At 46.9% G+C, this 16,522-nt stretch overlaps 1 protein-coding gene across 3 annotated transcripts in view; it reads left to right on the plus strand.

Annotated features, from left to right (window-relative positions):
* The window catches only part of ITSN2 (intersectin 2), a 392,176-nt gene that overhangs the window by 85,304 nt on the left and 290,350 nt on the right, over positions 1 to 16,522 (plus strand). For all 3 annotated transcript variants that reach the window (XM_082251747.1, XM_082251748.1, XM_082251746.1), the window contains exons 2-3: positions 300 to 363; positions 10,305 to 10,397. In XM_082251747.1, the coding sequence (XP_082107873.1) occupies positions 321 to 363; positions 10,305 to 10,397 (136 nt within the window). In that variant the 5' untranslated portion in view covers positions 300 to 320. The remainder of the gene's footprint in view (positions 1 to 299; positions 364 to 10,304; positions 10,398 to 16,522) is intronic.

The following is a 16,522-nucleotide window of genomic DNA, read 5'->3' on the forward strand; positions in this document are numbered from 1 at the left end:
AGTTCCAGTGCACTTAGAGTATTCGGATCAATCATTTCCTAGCAGGGAATCAGTAAATCGAAGCAGACAAGTTCCAGTGGTCCTTTGGCGTCTGCCATGCAGTGTGGTGTGACCTCTCCCAGCCCCCTCCATAGACATAGTGAATGTGTACAGAGGACACCGGCAACCCTCTTATTGTCTTCCTCTAGCGAGAGAATCCGTCATTAGGAAGCAGTCTTTCTGTGCTCAGCAGGGCCCATGCCCTGGAATACAGGCAGCTGCATTATTAACAAGCCTGTGTTTGTGTGTTGTGTTTGCAGATGGCCCGGAGTTAACAAGACATGCTGCAGAACACCATGCCTCACTTTCCCACGGCCCTGAATGGTGAGTACAATGTTACGCACTCACTTTCCTACTACAGGGACTGCTGTGAGCTGTGATGGGCTATATTCTCTATATGTGACTAATCTGTGCTACAGGTGCAAAGGAATTTAAAGGGGATAGAGCAGACGTTTATTCCTAATGAAGATTAGACTTTAATTGTTACCAGTTATTGTAGAAGTGCATAAGGCGTGTAGTAATTTCAATGTACATTCCAAGGACAGGAGTTTGGCACATAGCCAGCCTGATCAGGGTCTTTTATCTTTTATTTTGATATGGACACTTACATTGTGCACCTGGCTGCCCATACGATAAAACGGTATGGTTGCCAGTGTCCGTAATTTCTAAATACCTATGAATGTGAGCTTGCCAAAATGAAATCCAGAGTCTTCACTAGTTCTAGCTCCGCCCTCTGTCTTAGCTCACTGCTGTCTTAGCCCCTCCCAAAAAGAAAGTGACACTGAAGTCATCACAAAAGTTCAGAAAACGTGCAGATTTTTAAATAGTGTGACCTCACGTTCACACCTATGCGCTTTTTGGTGCATTTGGCAGAACAGCTACAGCTTATTTACTATGGTTTCCTGTGGTACACGTTCACATCCATGCAATTTTCAGCCAGTGCGTTTTTTGGAAAGGGTCAGGGACATTTTGCTTGTAATAGACTTCAATGGATCACACCAGAAACGCAAGTGTTGCGTTTTTGTTGTGGGTTTTTTTTTTTACGTTTTTTTTCTTTTTTCTTAAATGTATATAGTTGGTTGCTGAGGAGCGGGCTGGGAAGCCAGCCACCGCATCCTTAGCAACCAATTAGTTATTAGCTGTCAGCCGGGTTCTCCACTGAACGCTGAATAAAAAAAAAAAGAAATTGCCGTCAATAAAATTTGTTAAAAAAAAAATAAAAATGCTCCCCACTCATTGAAGGCTACTGCTGTCTACCTGCTCCTCCCTCTGACCATTCTTAAATTGGTAAGGGGCAGGGCCACCTGGGGACGTCACCTGATGGCCCAGCTTCATTGTGACATCACCACCTCAGCATAATTTTGATAGGCCCCCTTCCCCTTAGACCCCCACAACCACAGCTCAGGGTTGTGAGGAAGAGGCCCTTGTCCCCATCACCATGTTAAGAGCATGTGGCTTTGTATGGCTCAGGAGGGGGTGCTCGCTGGTCCCCTCCTTTTCCTGACCCGCCATGCTGCCTGCTCAGATAAGGGTCTGGTATGGATTTTGGGGGGGACCACAATCAATTATTTATTTTATTTATTTTTATGTTATGGTATGGGTTCCCCTGGAAAGGATTTTGAGGGAGGGAACGACCCTACGCAATTTTTTTTCACAAATTTTATTTTTTTTGCCCGCATTTTTTTTTTTTTTTTACATACAGCTGTGAGCGGGGAACCCTGCTTGATAGCTGATGGCTCATTTGTTGTTAAAGACACGGCAGCTGGCTTGCCAGCCCACTCCTTAGCAACCAGCTATATACAGTGTTTTTAAAAGGAAAAAAATATTCAAAATGCATGAACAGTGCATACATAAACACATCAAAACACGGGTTTAAAAACACAACGCACTGCAAAACGTGCCTAAAAAACGCATCTACCGCAACCGCATATATGTGAACCTAGATTAAGTGAGCTATTGTTGACTGGCAGATATACCAGTACATGTGGTTGGTTCAGAACCTCCACCTAAATTGTATACTCTATATGCATTTGCCACCATACTTTGCAGCCATTTTTAGCAGAGCTTTTGCAGTGCTCCTAGGTGGGACTGCAGCCTCCTGCCAGTGACTAGATTCTTTGAAGTCTGGCTCTGTCCAATATACATGTCTCTGTTTAGTGTTACCTGTAGATGTGGGGAGGATGTTGGAGATGTGTGAATTTCTTGTTCTGTATGATTAGGGGGGGGGGGGTGCATTATTAAATGGCATAGACTGATGTGGGTGCAATCAGGAATCCCCGGCTTAGCGGGATCACAGACTCCAGGTTGGGTGTGATTGTTGTGTATGAATGAAAAAACAAAACAAACCCATCAAAGAGATAGCAAAAAACATTAGGTGTGGCCAAATCAACTGTGAAGATGATGCCTCCACAGTCGCAGCAGCAAATGAGAGAATGCTGGAGGACGCACTTATTACTGCAGTGCGTCAGACTTTAAAAAATGGAGGATGTGGGCACGGACGTGGCTGTCCCTTTTCGTACACACAATTCACCTCCTACGTCTAAAGTGTTTCCCTATCTTCCTTATTTTGACAGATTTATCTATAAGGAGTGGTGGCAACCAAAGCAAACCTTTGTGATCCCCAAATGTTTCTCAGTACCTTACCCTTTTGAGGAATCCCTTTTAAAAAAAGTGGACTAGTCCACCAGTGGTGAACCCTCCTTTTTTTAATAAAGCAACCATGGTCCCAGTAGAGTAAACCCAATCCTCTAAACACCTGGCTGACAGAAAAGCGGAGGCTGTGGCACGCAGCATGTTTACTATGGTTGGTTCTGCACTGTAACCAGTCTTGGCCTCGGCTCTGGTGTCTCAGACCCTAACTGGATGGGCCAAGCTTCTGCTCCAGGGTCTGGGGAATGAGCAGGTTCCTGCTGCTTATGTTGATTTAGTGGACCAGTTGGTCCAGGGGCTGCAGTTTATTTGTGATGCAGCTTTGGATGCCGCTCCCGTGCTGTCCAAGCTTTCTGTTTCAGCGGGGGTAATTAAGCACCTGCTATGGCTTAAGAATTGGTCTGCAGACCAAGCCTCCAAGAAAGCTCTTATTGATCTGTCCTTTCAAGGTGATCGCCTGTTTGGGGCTACTCTGGATAACCTCATTAAGGGTCTCATGGGGGGATAAAAGTACCTTTCTGCCACAGTCAAGGAAAGGGAAGGAGCCTTGTTGCAAATGTGGGCCCTCCTTCTTAGCCCATAGAAAATTATTTTGTGCTTCCAGGACTGCAAATAAGGGAAATAGATATTTCAAGTCTTCCCCAGGAGGTTCCAAGCAACCTTGGTCTGGTAAGCCTAGAGCTGGCTTCTCCGGACCCGTCGACAAGATCCCTTCAGCATGAAGGTCTGCCCTCCCCCATAACAAGAGTGGGGGGGACATCTTCACAGATTTCTGGTCTTATGGACCCCGTGATTCGTGAGCGTCAAGGGGATCCATGCAATGATCCTTTTGGGGGTACCAAAAAAGGGGGGCAAAGTTCTTCCATTTTGGTTTTTTTAGACCCTGAGTCTCCTTGTGCAGGATATAATTCCTGCAAAGGTTTGGGTGACATCCGAACTACCTAAGGTCCCCTTTATCCCTATCCTGGAAATTGAATTGCCTAGGTCTGGTTTAAATTCTGACCAGGGTGGTCCTTCCTCTGGACAAACTTCGGAAACCACAGGCCGTGATTCATCGGCTGCTATCAGACAGTTCTCTCTCCTGACTTGCATACAGGTTCTGGTGGTATCCACCTTCAAGACAGTTCTGTTTGCGCAGTCCTGCATGCAGCTCCTTCAGCATGTTCAGCTCCACAGGAGGCTACTGAGGTTCGTGGCGAGGTTGCGGGTTCCTCTAGCAGATTCCGCTGATTCCTTAGGGGCTCTGTAAGGCCATTATCCTCCTCGGCTCAAGCCGCGGTTCATGCAAAGAATCAAGGGTGAGGGTCTCCCAATCATTCTGGTGGCCATAAACGTCCCTTGGGGGCTACCTCTCAGAGAGGACCCGTTGTCCCAAGGGCTGATCTACCATCCTGCTTTACAGCCACTGGTTTTAATAGCTTAGCTATTAAGAGCCAGGCACTGAAGGATAGAGTCTTGTCTGGATCAGTGATCCCTACTATGGTGAAGTCGACTGTCTAGAAAGATATACCATCGTACGTGGAAAGCGTACATTTCTCGGTGTGAGACAATTTGCGCTCATCCTCGCTCCTTTTTAGTGGCTTGGATCTTAGCCTTTCTTCAGCGATGTGTGGGGCAGAAGTTGGTCTTGAGTACCATCAAGGGCCAGGTGTCTTCCTTGGCAGTCTTCTTTCAGTGACCCCTAGTCACGCTCTTTTTTGTTCGTACCTTCATTCAGGGGGTTTGACACGTGGCTCCACCTTTACGGTCTCTTTTGCCGCCATGGGATTTAAAGTTAGTGCTCTCCATCCTCTAGAAACCTCCATTTGACAATATTCGGGAGATTCCCTTGCCTACATTGTACGAGAAGGTGGCATTCTTGGTGGCTATTACCACGGCCCGCAGGGTGTCAGAGTTGGCAGCATTATTCTGTCGTAATCCCTATTTAGTGGTTCACAGAGATAAAGTAGTAGTTCGTCCTTGTCCATCATTCCTGTCCAAAGTGGTGTCTGACTTCCATTTGAATGAGGACATTGTGTTGCCTTGCTTGTGTCCCAAGCCGGCTCATCCCAAGGAATTTGCTTTGCATACCTTGGATGGGGTTTGGGCGATTCGGGTATATCTGGCAGCCACAGGGTCCTTTCGGAGGTCAGACTCTTTTTGTGGTTAAGGAAGGACTAAGGAAAGGGCTGGCCGCTTCTTCGTCTACCATCTTTAGATGGATCGGATGGACGGGGACTCAGGCCTATTCTCCGTTAAAGGTCAGGTTCCTCCTTTACCTGTCATGGCGTATTCTACTTGGGTGCTTAGTATTTTCTGGGCCTTCTGTCATCAAACGTCAATATCTCAGGTGTGCGATGCGGCCACTTAGTCTGTGCCTACTTTCACCAAGTTCTACAAAGTAGATATTTTGGAATCTGCGGATGCTTATTTTGGCCGCAGGCTGCTGTTTAAAAGGGGCTGTTTCCTCTTGAGGGGTGTTTTTTTCTTATTTCAGGTGGGACTCCTGTGACCCGGTTAGGGCTCTTGTGTTTATCCTTGGGTTATTTTCCTCACCCCTCATTTTTATACTTTTGGCACTGCTTTTGGACATCCCTATAGTTATGATTTATGGAGCGCTGTGTCCGTCGATGAACGAAAGACAAAATTCAATTTTTGTACTCACTGAAAATGCCTTTCTCTGAGTTCATTGATTGACACAGCATCCACTCCTCTAAGGAGTTTTCTTAAACTTCTAATACTGCTTGCTACTGAACTGATTACCTATAGCGCAGAGGGGGTTATATACCAGCTGAGGATGACACATGGGCTTAGCCAAGTTTTTTGTTCTGCCTGGTACTACTCCTGCAGAAGGTGATTTAACCCTATATTTATGATTTATGGAGCGCTGTGTCCGTCGATGATCTCGGAGAAATGGATTTTTACGGTGGGAACAAAAATCCCATTTTTTTTTCCTGCCTGCTGCTGATTACATATTCAGCTTCATTGCTTAGTCCTTTACTTCCTTTTTGGTTGTGTTTGGTTTATTTAAAGTTACACTATCACAGTGTATTGAAAATACACCTTTTTGTATTGATCAGTTCTAAAACTTTAAGTGTAGACAGACATGGAGTTAAGATAAAGGAGGTTTAGACGAGGATCAGTGGATAGTGGATCAGTGGATAGCAGCGTTAGAGCTCCTTCCAGAAGTTTCACTTTCCCCCTTTTAAACGCCGACATAGCTATATATACGCCATAGAGTCTATTATACCCCTCTTGGGGTCTTCCGCCTTGACCTAACTGCCCTCGTAACAAGCATACGGCATGTTAATTCATTTGTTATGGCATTGTCCTAAACTATTTAGGTATTAGTGAGGTAGAGCGTACTTCTGAACTGAGAGGAAAACCACAGCGTGTGCAGGCCAGAGGACTGACTGGCCTCTACAGGCTACCCTGGGGGCAGGGTGCTGTCCTTGGAGGAAATGGGCAGAGGGCCCAAAATTCCAGCCTTTCCTCCTCACTGCTTGTACCTGCAGAGTAGGGGCAGCAATTGTGAAGTATGTAGTGGCAGAGTTTCCGGCTGGCAGAAAGATGCAGTGTCTGGGGTGTTGGGGTGCTGTGTCAGGATGCTTGACGGAAGGCAGGTTTGTTTCTGAAATCTTGGCATGCATTGTCCAGGGTGTTGGGTTCAGTGTCAGGGGTGCTGGGTGGTAGGTAGGTTCAGAGTCAGGGCTGCAGGGGTTCAGTGGAAGGGATGTCTGGTGACGGGAAGATGGTGAGGAGGGGTAATGGGGACAGTCGGCCACTTAAAGCTCTAGAAGGATCCTGATAATAATGTCAGGATCCATCCAATTGCCTAATTGACAGCTGGCTCCACATCTCAGCGCACAGGTAAGAGCCGGAGCACGCTGTGCCTGTCTCCTCCTCTGGCAGGCACTCCAGTAAATGCAGGAGGAGCAGAGAGCGGTGACTGACAGTCCCTGCTCTCTGCTCCAAGCAAACTGAGTGATCAGCGATCATGTGCTTGCTTCATTTTCAGGCTTAGAGCTGACGTGGGACTGCTGCAGCACAGAGGTAGTTATGCTTGTTTTTTTACAAACCCATATTTTAATTTAAATTACAGCCTAGAAGTTGGTAGGTGCTAACTTTTTATTTTCTTATTATTTTTTAAATTTGTATTTCATGTTAAAAATATTTTTCTTATTTCTTGATTAAATGGAATTTTGAAAAGTGGTGTCTGCTCGTTTTGCTTAGGGGATGATGAATGCGGCTTTGTTTTTGCTGTAAGACCGGTCCCCCAAAGACGCTTCTCTTTGGTGCCCAACCGGTCAATTCACTCTGACTTCATCCTGTACAATGCAGGATAGGCATCCTGTGTTCTACGTGAGGTCACCAAGGGCCTGCCAACACCTCAGGATGCTAGCGAACATAGGAGAGTGCGAACTGCTGGAGGAACGAGAAAAAGTTAGGTATAGCACGTTTTTTTATCATCCGCCTGACAAAACAAAGCGGTAACCTATGCTGTGTGGAGGGGGCCCACAAAGTTTTTCTTTTCCCTGGAGTTAAGCTTTAAGTTTGTATTATTTTTTTTTGGTGATGGAGGAGTAATATAAAGCTGCAAAATCTAAGTAAAGAGTAATTCAGTCATTACATTTGCGAATATTCAGCAGTCCTCCTTTGATTTTCATCTTTTAAGCAGCTGGCAGTCTGAATTCACTGAAGTGTTGCGTGAAATTGTGAGACGCACAGAAAACCACAAGCTAATTATTTCCAACACCCCCCACTCTATTAAGATTCTGTAGGGCTATGTCATGTAATCAGAGATTTTCTGGCAATGTGGGAGTGTGGAATTTGGCATAGAAAATAACCTTTCATGCTGTGTTTATAATGTGTGGATTAATCCCCTTAGCCTCCGCTGGGAGCTCGTGCTATAGGGCCTGAATAGAACTGTGCAAATTGATATTTTTGTTTTTATCTCTCATGTAAAATATAAATTCCATCAGAAATGCCTATTTAGGGCTTATTCATACTGGTGCAGGGAGCCATACACTGTGAAAAACGGGCATATTTCTGTGCACATGAGTCTTAGCTGCCTGTACCGATCAATGGCAAGCTGTAGCTTTACGCTGGTAATAGAATATCTAAACATTTAGGCTTCGTTCACACTTGTGCCCTGGGGGCAGTAAAATTAGGCAGTTGAACTGTGATTTTACAAACCCTCACTTACCCGCCTGAACACGGACATGCAGCCATTGGCAGCGGTACTTATGCCATGGGTGTGATGCTGTGCTTCGTGGCCACAGCAAAAAAATTAAACCACACATCACTTTCACTGGGTATTACCATCACTGAACTCAACTAATGCAGGTCTATTGAGCCGCACTACAACTGTCACACAGCCACGTGCAATGCAGGCAATTGCTGCACAGTAGTACAACATTTATAAGCTTAAATCAGGCGGTGAGGGCGTGAGATGTCGCCTGTCAAATGCTCTGAAAAGCAATCCACTGCTGATTGCTCTTTAGAGAGCACCACTTGTGTGAACATTACCTTACTTTGGGTACAGAGATAAATAAGTGACCCTGGATGCAAACCTGGGTCCAGGATGGCACATCAGTCTATGTATGCCGGTAAATTCTCAAAAGTGTAGTAATGTGAGATGCATTGTGAAAAAATGCAATATGCCTACGTTTTTAAGCAGCATAACCCACCTCAACACAGCATTATGGTGGGAACGGGGCACATGGGAACAGCTATGCACTTCAAAACCTAGAGAAGTCCAGTTATTATTTCCGCTATCCAGTTAGGCTACTGTCAACTTGTGTCTGCGGGGTCTTCTAGAGGCTTAGTTCACCTTTCATACCATGTTCCATCAATATTTAGCATATAACATGAAACATGGACACATTTCCCAAACCCTCCACCCTCAAACTGCCCCCACTAACTTGAACCATTGGATGCTTCTCCCTGCAGTCTTTTGTGTTTGAATTCAGAGTGACTATGCATGACTCCTTCCACACAGCCGCATCCTTCATTCACAGCTCCGTTCACAGGATTATGTGAATGGAAAGACTCGAAGTCCTAATTGGGACCTCAGAAGAGGACTCAGATCTTGATGGACTCCAAGGATGGAGACGTCACTCCACTTGTAGTCCATTGATTACTTCCTTCAGCCCTATAACAATAGATCTTTACCTGTGTATGCACCTGGGCCACCTACAAAGCGCTCATCAGTTGCAGTGAATTGAAGTTTATAAATTTATATTTTAGTTAGTTTTTTTTTTAAATTAAAGCAGAACTAAAACCAAGAATACTTCTACTGCAATGGTTGAAAGCGGTATTAAATGTTTGGCTTTTAAAAAAAACAAAATGTAACAAACATGTCATACCTACCTGCTCTGTGCGATCCTTTTCTTCCCGGGTTCCCCCCTTGTGCTTCTGGCTCCTTCCCCTTAACCAGTGCTCCCAATAGCAAGCCGCTTGCTATTGGGGCACTGGTGCATGGTTTCTCCTGAGCCGCTGCTATATGCGTCTATAAGACAAAGACGCAAAGCTGACCCTGCTCTATCCTTATTGGCTCAGTGGCTCCGGCTGCTGTCTCAGCCAATAGAGAGGGAGTCCCTGGACAGCTGAGGCTCTCGAGTACATTGCTGGATCAAAAGAGGGGCTCAGGTGAGTATTAGAGGGGCTGTTGGGGGGAGCAGCACACAGGTTTTTTTACCTTCATGCATAGAATGCATGAAGGTAAAATACCTTCAGCCTCTACAACTACTTTAACACCTGTGAAGTCCCTCGCCAACATCTCCCTGGCTTCTTCTTGGTATCGGTCTTCGGCCAACTTGATTGGCTGGCATGGAATAATTGTACTCCTCATTGATCCCGGCATGTTGGCACCGTGCTGGAAACGTAAACTGAGATGCGCAGAAGATTGTGAACAGCCAGGCAAGTTTATTTAATTGCAGAAGCATGTCTTTAATGCAATAATAAGCAGGCCTTTTCTTCATTATTATTATTATTATTATTATTATTATTATTATTATTATTATTATTATTTTTTAACATTAGTTTTGCTTTATTGTGGGTGCATTTGCTTTTGCAAGACCTCTCAGAACACCAGTTTACCAGCATCAAGATAAGAAGTGGTGTGTTGGAGAGGTGCACTACGGCTATGCCTGGATTGGGATTAGTGGGGTGGTGAAGATGCCCTGTGTAAATGTGTTGCTTTCCTGTGCACATTTCAGGAAATTATTTTTCATTTTGACAGGAGTATATAATTCAGATTACCTCCTGAATGCCTCTAGTAGTCCTTAGGCAATCTGTGACTCTCCAGCCACTGTAGAACTACATATCCCAGCATGCCTTAGCAGCTTGTGGTTGTTTTGTCTGTAGGGTGTGACGAGAGCTCCCCAGCTGCAGGAAGTTACAGAACCACATAGAAAAGTGACTTGGCTGCAAACAGCTTCTAAAAAATCTGTGTCACTTCCGTCCTATTGTCCTTAATGCTTGTGAGTGAGTGCTAGTAATAATTGTAGTGCCATGGAGCAGGTGACAGGCGATGGTAGGAAGCAAGGGGGGGACTTGTGCATAATTAACATGTAATTTAAAGCACAGGAACCCTTGTGGGGAACCACTAATGACTTTCAGATCTTTTTTTACAGGGGGGCCAAATATGTGGGCGATCACTACGGAGGAGCGGGCCAAACACGACAAGCAGTTTGCCAGCCTGAAGCCAATCAGTGGATTGATTACCGGTGAGTCTCTGAAATCTACAATACAATAAAGTACAACTATTCCCTTTGTGAGGATACATGTATTTTTATTCATTTCTTGTGTTGTCTTATATGTAAAGCGCTGCTACGCTGCTCAAAGAGGTTCAAACCAATGCACCACAAATATACAGTATGTAAAATGTTTCCAAAGACAACTACAAAGTTCTATAGCAAAATATCTACAGTAAGAATGAAAAGTGTAATTTACGTAGCACCATCACAGATGGCATTAAAGCAGTATTAAATCCAAAAGTAAACAATTATTATATTACAGCTTACCAATTCTTAGATGTGATGGCTGCATTAGTTTTCTTTTTTTTGTTTTCTTTGTTTTGGCTTTCTTTGTTCCTTTTTCATCCGGTGATCTCTCTATTGAGTCTAATGGTTTTTTGAAAGAACAAGCTCTCCAGCAGATGCAGGGATGCAACTAACTATTTAACGCATGACAGGGGCGCTTAAAATGGTCAGCTTTTATTTATTAATGTAAAACCTTTAACCTAAAGAGAAAAAAAAAAACCTTTTTGCTTTAATGTCGTCTTATAAGTTGTTAGATGGTCTAGCAGATTGGGATACAAATTTAAGCCAAACTTCAGCTAACACTCCTCTCCTCTGACAATGCTGCTCTCCAAAGGTGCCCCCATGTGCTCCTTCCTCCAGAGTGGGGGGGTGTTACTGGCCAGATTATCAGGTGAAAGTGGGGGGGGGGGGATAGCCTAAAATAAAGTGAACTAATGCAGCAACCAGACCTAATTATTGGTAAGCTGCAATATATTACATTTTTGGATTTGGGTTTAATACTGCTTTAACTGCAGAGAACTTTTAACAAGTTCTGATTCTTCCTACTACAGAACCAAATAGTGGTGCACCGAAATGAAAATTCTGGACCCAAAACTGAAAATTCAGGATGAACTTGGCTGAAACCAAAATGGACAGTTTTAAAAGTTTTTTTTTTTTTTTATTATTTATAATTGTATTGTATTTTACTTTTAATATCATGAATTCAAATGGATTTGAGTTTTTCAGCCATTATCTGCACCTTTTCGGCGTTCATTATCGACACATATTTCTCTTTTGTTCATTGAGGGACATGGCTCCTGTCATTCTTGACCATTGGGTTATGCTGCCCCCTACAGTTGTAGGACACTAGGCAGAAAAAACTTCTGGCTACACCCATGGGCAGTCCCAGGGGGTATACGCCCGCCCTCTTCCCGCTATAGTCACCTAGCTCCTTGCTGGGATCTTTGGTCCTGGTGAAATTTTCTAGATAGAAAATGTTTTCCTCCTGTTGTTTTTTTCTGGTGAGATCTACAATCAATTGCCGGATTGGGCAATGGCCTCAATAATCTAGATCCAGTGGTCACCCCAGTCTGGCCAGCATGCGCGCGCAGGCCTCAGCTCCGTGCTAGGTTGGCCGTGACCTAGCCCCACTGGACGGGGGCTGGCCCTGTCAGTTAAACGTTGCGTGAGGTCGCATAAAACCTGGCCTCGGCCTGAGTCGTAGCGTTCCTCCTGGCTGACAGCCCCCCCCCCCAGAGGAAGATCTGTCTAGAGTGGTGCCCACCTGGTTCCTGGTATGGTGAGTAGCTGTCCCCCCCCCTCTACCCCTGGAGGGTTTTGGGGTGGACATGGGACCCTCTTTGGGACGGTTGGACCCCCCCGGGTTTCCTTCCCACAGGCACCCCTCTTTTTGCCAATTCCCTCATCCTGCCCCCCTCCACATTCGCTGGGGATTTATTTTTTGGGGGTGGTCTAACCACTTTCCTGGGGTGGGGGCAGGGCGCTATCTTGTGATGGGGGGTGCTCTGCTGTGACCGGACGATTATACTGGCGGAGGGTTGTACCTGGTGTGGGCTCCTGCCAGGGCCCCTGTCCTGCCTGGATCTGTCCTGAGGCCTGGTCCCCTGTTTTCTGTGTTCCTGTACGCCTTGTGGCGCCGCCATTTCGTTGTAGTTTTGTGTATACCTATACACAGCGGCCATGTTTGTGTAGTCCGGCGGCCTTTTTTCTTGTGGTTTGCATTGCAAATAGCACCGGCCATGACAATGGAGTCCTGTGGGCAGCGATTTAGGCAGTGGGAGCCCCTCCTTATCCCTTGTGTCCCAGGTGGAGGCAGCTTGCGGGCGATGGGCTAGCAAAAAAGCACACCCTGCCTTCCCCTGCCTCATCTGTCTCCTCAGATCCTGAATCTGATTCAGCCGCTGCGGACTTGGGTCATCCTGCTGGGTCTGTGACCACTCGCCTGGGATCCTCTGCTAGTGAGATGATTCCTCCACATCTTCGATCGCTCACGAAAGGGCGCTGGTCGATGTAATGATTGTATTCATGCGTGAGACCCTAAAGATGGAGGACGCAGCTGAAGCTGCGATGGTGGCACAGGTACCCTTTGGCACTGGCAAGCCATCCAGAGCAGCAAAGGTGTTTCCTTTCCTTGCCTATTTTGACAGAATTGTCACAAAAGAGTGGGGGGCGACCAAAGCGTCCCAGTGGGGTTCCCAAGCGCTTTACTATGCATTACCCCTATGAAGAGTCCCTTCTTAAGTGGACTGTGCCACCAGTGGTGTACCCTCAGGTTTCAAGATTAAACAAGGCAACCATGATTCCGGTGGAAGAGTCCCCGGCCTTTAAGGATCCGGCTGACCGGAAGGTGGAGGCTGTGGCCTGCATTATGTAAACCTTAGCTGGTTTGGCAATCAGGCCGGTATTCATCATTGCCCTAGTGTTGCAAACTCTGACCGAGTGTGCTAAGCTCCTACATCGTGACCTGGAGAGAGAACTGCTCCCACCTGCCTTTGCTTAGCTGGCGGACCAGCTGGTTCAGGGGCTGCAGTTTATCTGTGATGCCTCCCCTGATGGCTCACCTCTCTGTTTTGGCGGTGGTCCTTCGGTGTGTCTTTTGGCTCAAACGCTGGTCTGCAGACCAGACTTCTAAAAAAAAGTCTTGACTGATTTTCCCTTTCAAGGAGATTGTCTGTTTAAAGGTCTCACAGGGGGGAATGAGTAACTTTCTTCCGCAGGCTTCTAAGGGAAAGGAACCTCGTCGTAGATGCGGACCTTCCTTCTCAGCTCATAGGAAGCTTTTCGTCCCTGAGGGTTGACTGACAAGGGTTCAAAGCCTTTCAGAGCCTCCACCGGAGGATCCAAACAAATCTGGTCTGGCAAGCAGAGAGCCGGCTTCTCCAGACCCGTTGACAAGGCTCCTTCTGCATGAATGTGCCCCCTCACCCGTATTGGGGGTGGGGGAGACGTCTTCGCTGGTTTCCAGACCCGTGGACTTCCCTGGTGCAAGACAAGTGGATCCACAAAGTAATTTGGTCCGGCTACATGATCGAGTTTCACTCTTGTCCCCCAGCAAGGTTTTCCCTTCCAACGTGTGCCTGTCCCCAGACTGGTTACAGGGTCTATATGGGGAGGTACAAGGCCTGTTCCTTCAAAGGGTGATTGTCCCAGTTCCAACTTGGAACGTTTTCAGGGTTGCTGCTCAAACCTGTTTACAGTCCCCAGGAAGGAAGGCAAAGTGCATCCAATCCTGGACCTCAAGGTGCTAAACTGCTTTGTGCGGGTACAGAAGTTCAGAATGGAGTCCATTCGAACAGTGTTGGCATCCCTGCATCAGGGGGATTTCCTCGCCTCTGTAGATATCAAAGATGCCTATCTTCCCCATCCAATATGTGCTGGTCACCAGCGTTTTTTCCGCTATGCTGTGGTAGAGGAGCATTATCAGTTTGTGGCATTACCCTTTGGTTTCGCCTCCGCTCCTCGGGTCTTCACAAAAATGTTGGCTCCGGTGCTAGCCTTGCTACACCAATGGGGGATCGCGGTGCTGGGATACTTGGACGATCTCCTTCTGCGAGCGGAGTCTCCCTCTGCTCTGGTGGTGAACCTGGAGATCACAATACGAACTCTTTGGGAGTTCGGCTGGATTCTGAATTTTCAGATGTCTGCCCTGATTCCGTCCACGAAGCTTGACTATTTGGGCCTGACTCTGGACTCCGTCGTAGCCAGAGTGTTCCTTCCACTGGACAAACTCCAGAACTTGCAGGCCGTAATTCATCTCTTGCTTTCCAACAAATGGTCATACCTCCGTACTTGCCTGATGGTTTCTACCTTCAAGGCGGTCCCGTTTGCACAGTTTCATACGAGGTCCCTGCAAAGGAAGTTTCTGACCAAATAGGACAAGACTCTGCAGTCTCTGAAATATCAGATCCGGCTGAGTTGGGAACAAAGGGGTCCCTAAAATAGTGGCTTTGTGCTCCAGCTGGGAAAATCTTTTCTCCCCTTGTATTGGACAGTGGTCACCATGGATACTAGCCTGTCCGGCTGGGGAGGCGTCCTCGGCAAGCATTCTGCTCATGGGATCTGGACACTGGAAGAGTCCAGACTACCGATCAATGTCCTGATCAGACTGTCTGGTTTTTTTGGGCAGATCGTCTTCAGGGATGCCTAGTGCGCTATTAATAAGACAAAGCCACGGCCGTGGCTTATGTCAATCACCAAGGGGGCACAAGAAGTGCCCTGGTGGCTCTGGAGGTAGCTGGCATTCTAAGGTGGGCAGAACGGTTCGTTCCAGCCCTCTCTGCCGTACACATCCCCGGAAAACTGGCATATGGATTACCTCAGTCAGCAGGCGCTGGACCAAGGGGAGTGGTCCCTTCATCTGGAGGCGTTTCGTTTCAACAGCTGTGTCTCCAGCTGGGGCACCCCCGAGGTGGATCTGTTGCTGTCTCAGCTCAACAGAAAAGTGCAGAGGTTTGTGGCTCAGTCAAGGGATGCTCTGGCAGACTCCACAGACGCGCTGGTGGCCCCGTGGGGGTCAGTATCATCTGATTTACGCCTTCCCTCCTCTCAAGCTTCTGCCCAGACTCCTATGCAGGATCGAGGCAGAAGGAATTACGGTCATCCTAGTGGCACCGGACTGGCCTCATTGGGCCTGGTACGCTGATCTAGTGCGACTGATTGCCGACGTTTTTTGGAAGCTTCCTCTCGGGGGATCTGCTGTCCCAAGGACTGATCCTCCATCTTGCTTTAGTCGCTGGCTTTCACGGCTTGGCTGTTGGAATGCCAGGTGCTAAAGGATAGAGGTTTGTCTGAGTCTGTGATTCCTATGGTGTTGAAAGCTAGGAAATCTACCTCTAGGAAGATCTACCATTGTACGTGGAAGACGTACATTGTGTGGTGTGAGTCTCTTGGGGTTCATTCTCGCTCCTTCTCTATGGCTCGTATCTTAACCTTCCTTCAACGGGGGGTTAAACAGGATTTGGCCTTGAGTACCATCAAGGGCCAGGTCTCGGCTTTGGCGTTTTTTTTTTTTTTTCCAAGGACCTTTGGTCACCCACTCCCTGGTATCTACCTTTTTTTTAGGATGTCCTACATTTGGTTGCTCCAGTGCGGGCTCCGTTGCCAACTTGGAATCTTAATTTAGTGCTTTTAGCTCTACAGAAGTCTCCCTTTGAAAATATTTGGGAGATTCCCCTGCTTACACTGTCCCAGAAGGTGGCCTTTTTTGGTGGCTATCACCTCTGCACGCAGGGCGGCGGAACTGGTGGCGTTATCCTGTCACTCACCTTATTTGGTGATTAACAAGGATAAGGTGGTGCTTTGCCCCTGTCCATCATTCCTTCCTAAGGTGGTCTCGGACTTTCATTTTCAAGAAGACGTTGTGTGGCCTTCTCTGTCATTTGGGTGTACCTGGCAGCTACGGAGTCTTTCAGGAAGTTCGACTCTATTTGTGCTTCCGGATGGACCTCGCACAGGGTTGTCCGCTTTGTGCTTCCCTATGGACCTTGCACAGGGTTGTCCGCTTCCTCTGTGACCATTTCCAGATGGATCAGACAGACATTGATTCAGGCCTATTCCATTAGGGGTCAGGTTCCTCCTTTCCCCGGTCAAGGTGAACTCTACTAGGGCGCTTAGTGTCTCCTGGACTTTCCATCAAGCGTCAGTGACGCAGGTTTGAAAGGCAGCTACCTGGTCGTCGGTACACACTTTTACAAAGGTTTATAAAATTGATGTGTTGGCATCTGCAGATGCTTCCTTTTGGCCGCTAGGTTTTGCTGGCTGCTGTTTAGAAGACCCGGTCCTCTTTGAGGGTGTATTGTTTTTTTTTTTCA

This window comes from Pelophylax lessonae, assembly GCF_965119305.1.
Source record: "Pelophylax lessonae genome assembly, chromosome: 3".
Taxonomy (NCBI): Eukaryota; Metazoa; Chordata; class Amphibia; order Anura; family Ranidae; genus Pelophylax; species Pelophylax lessonae.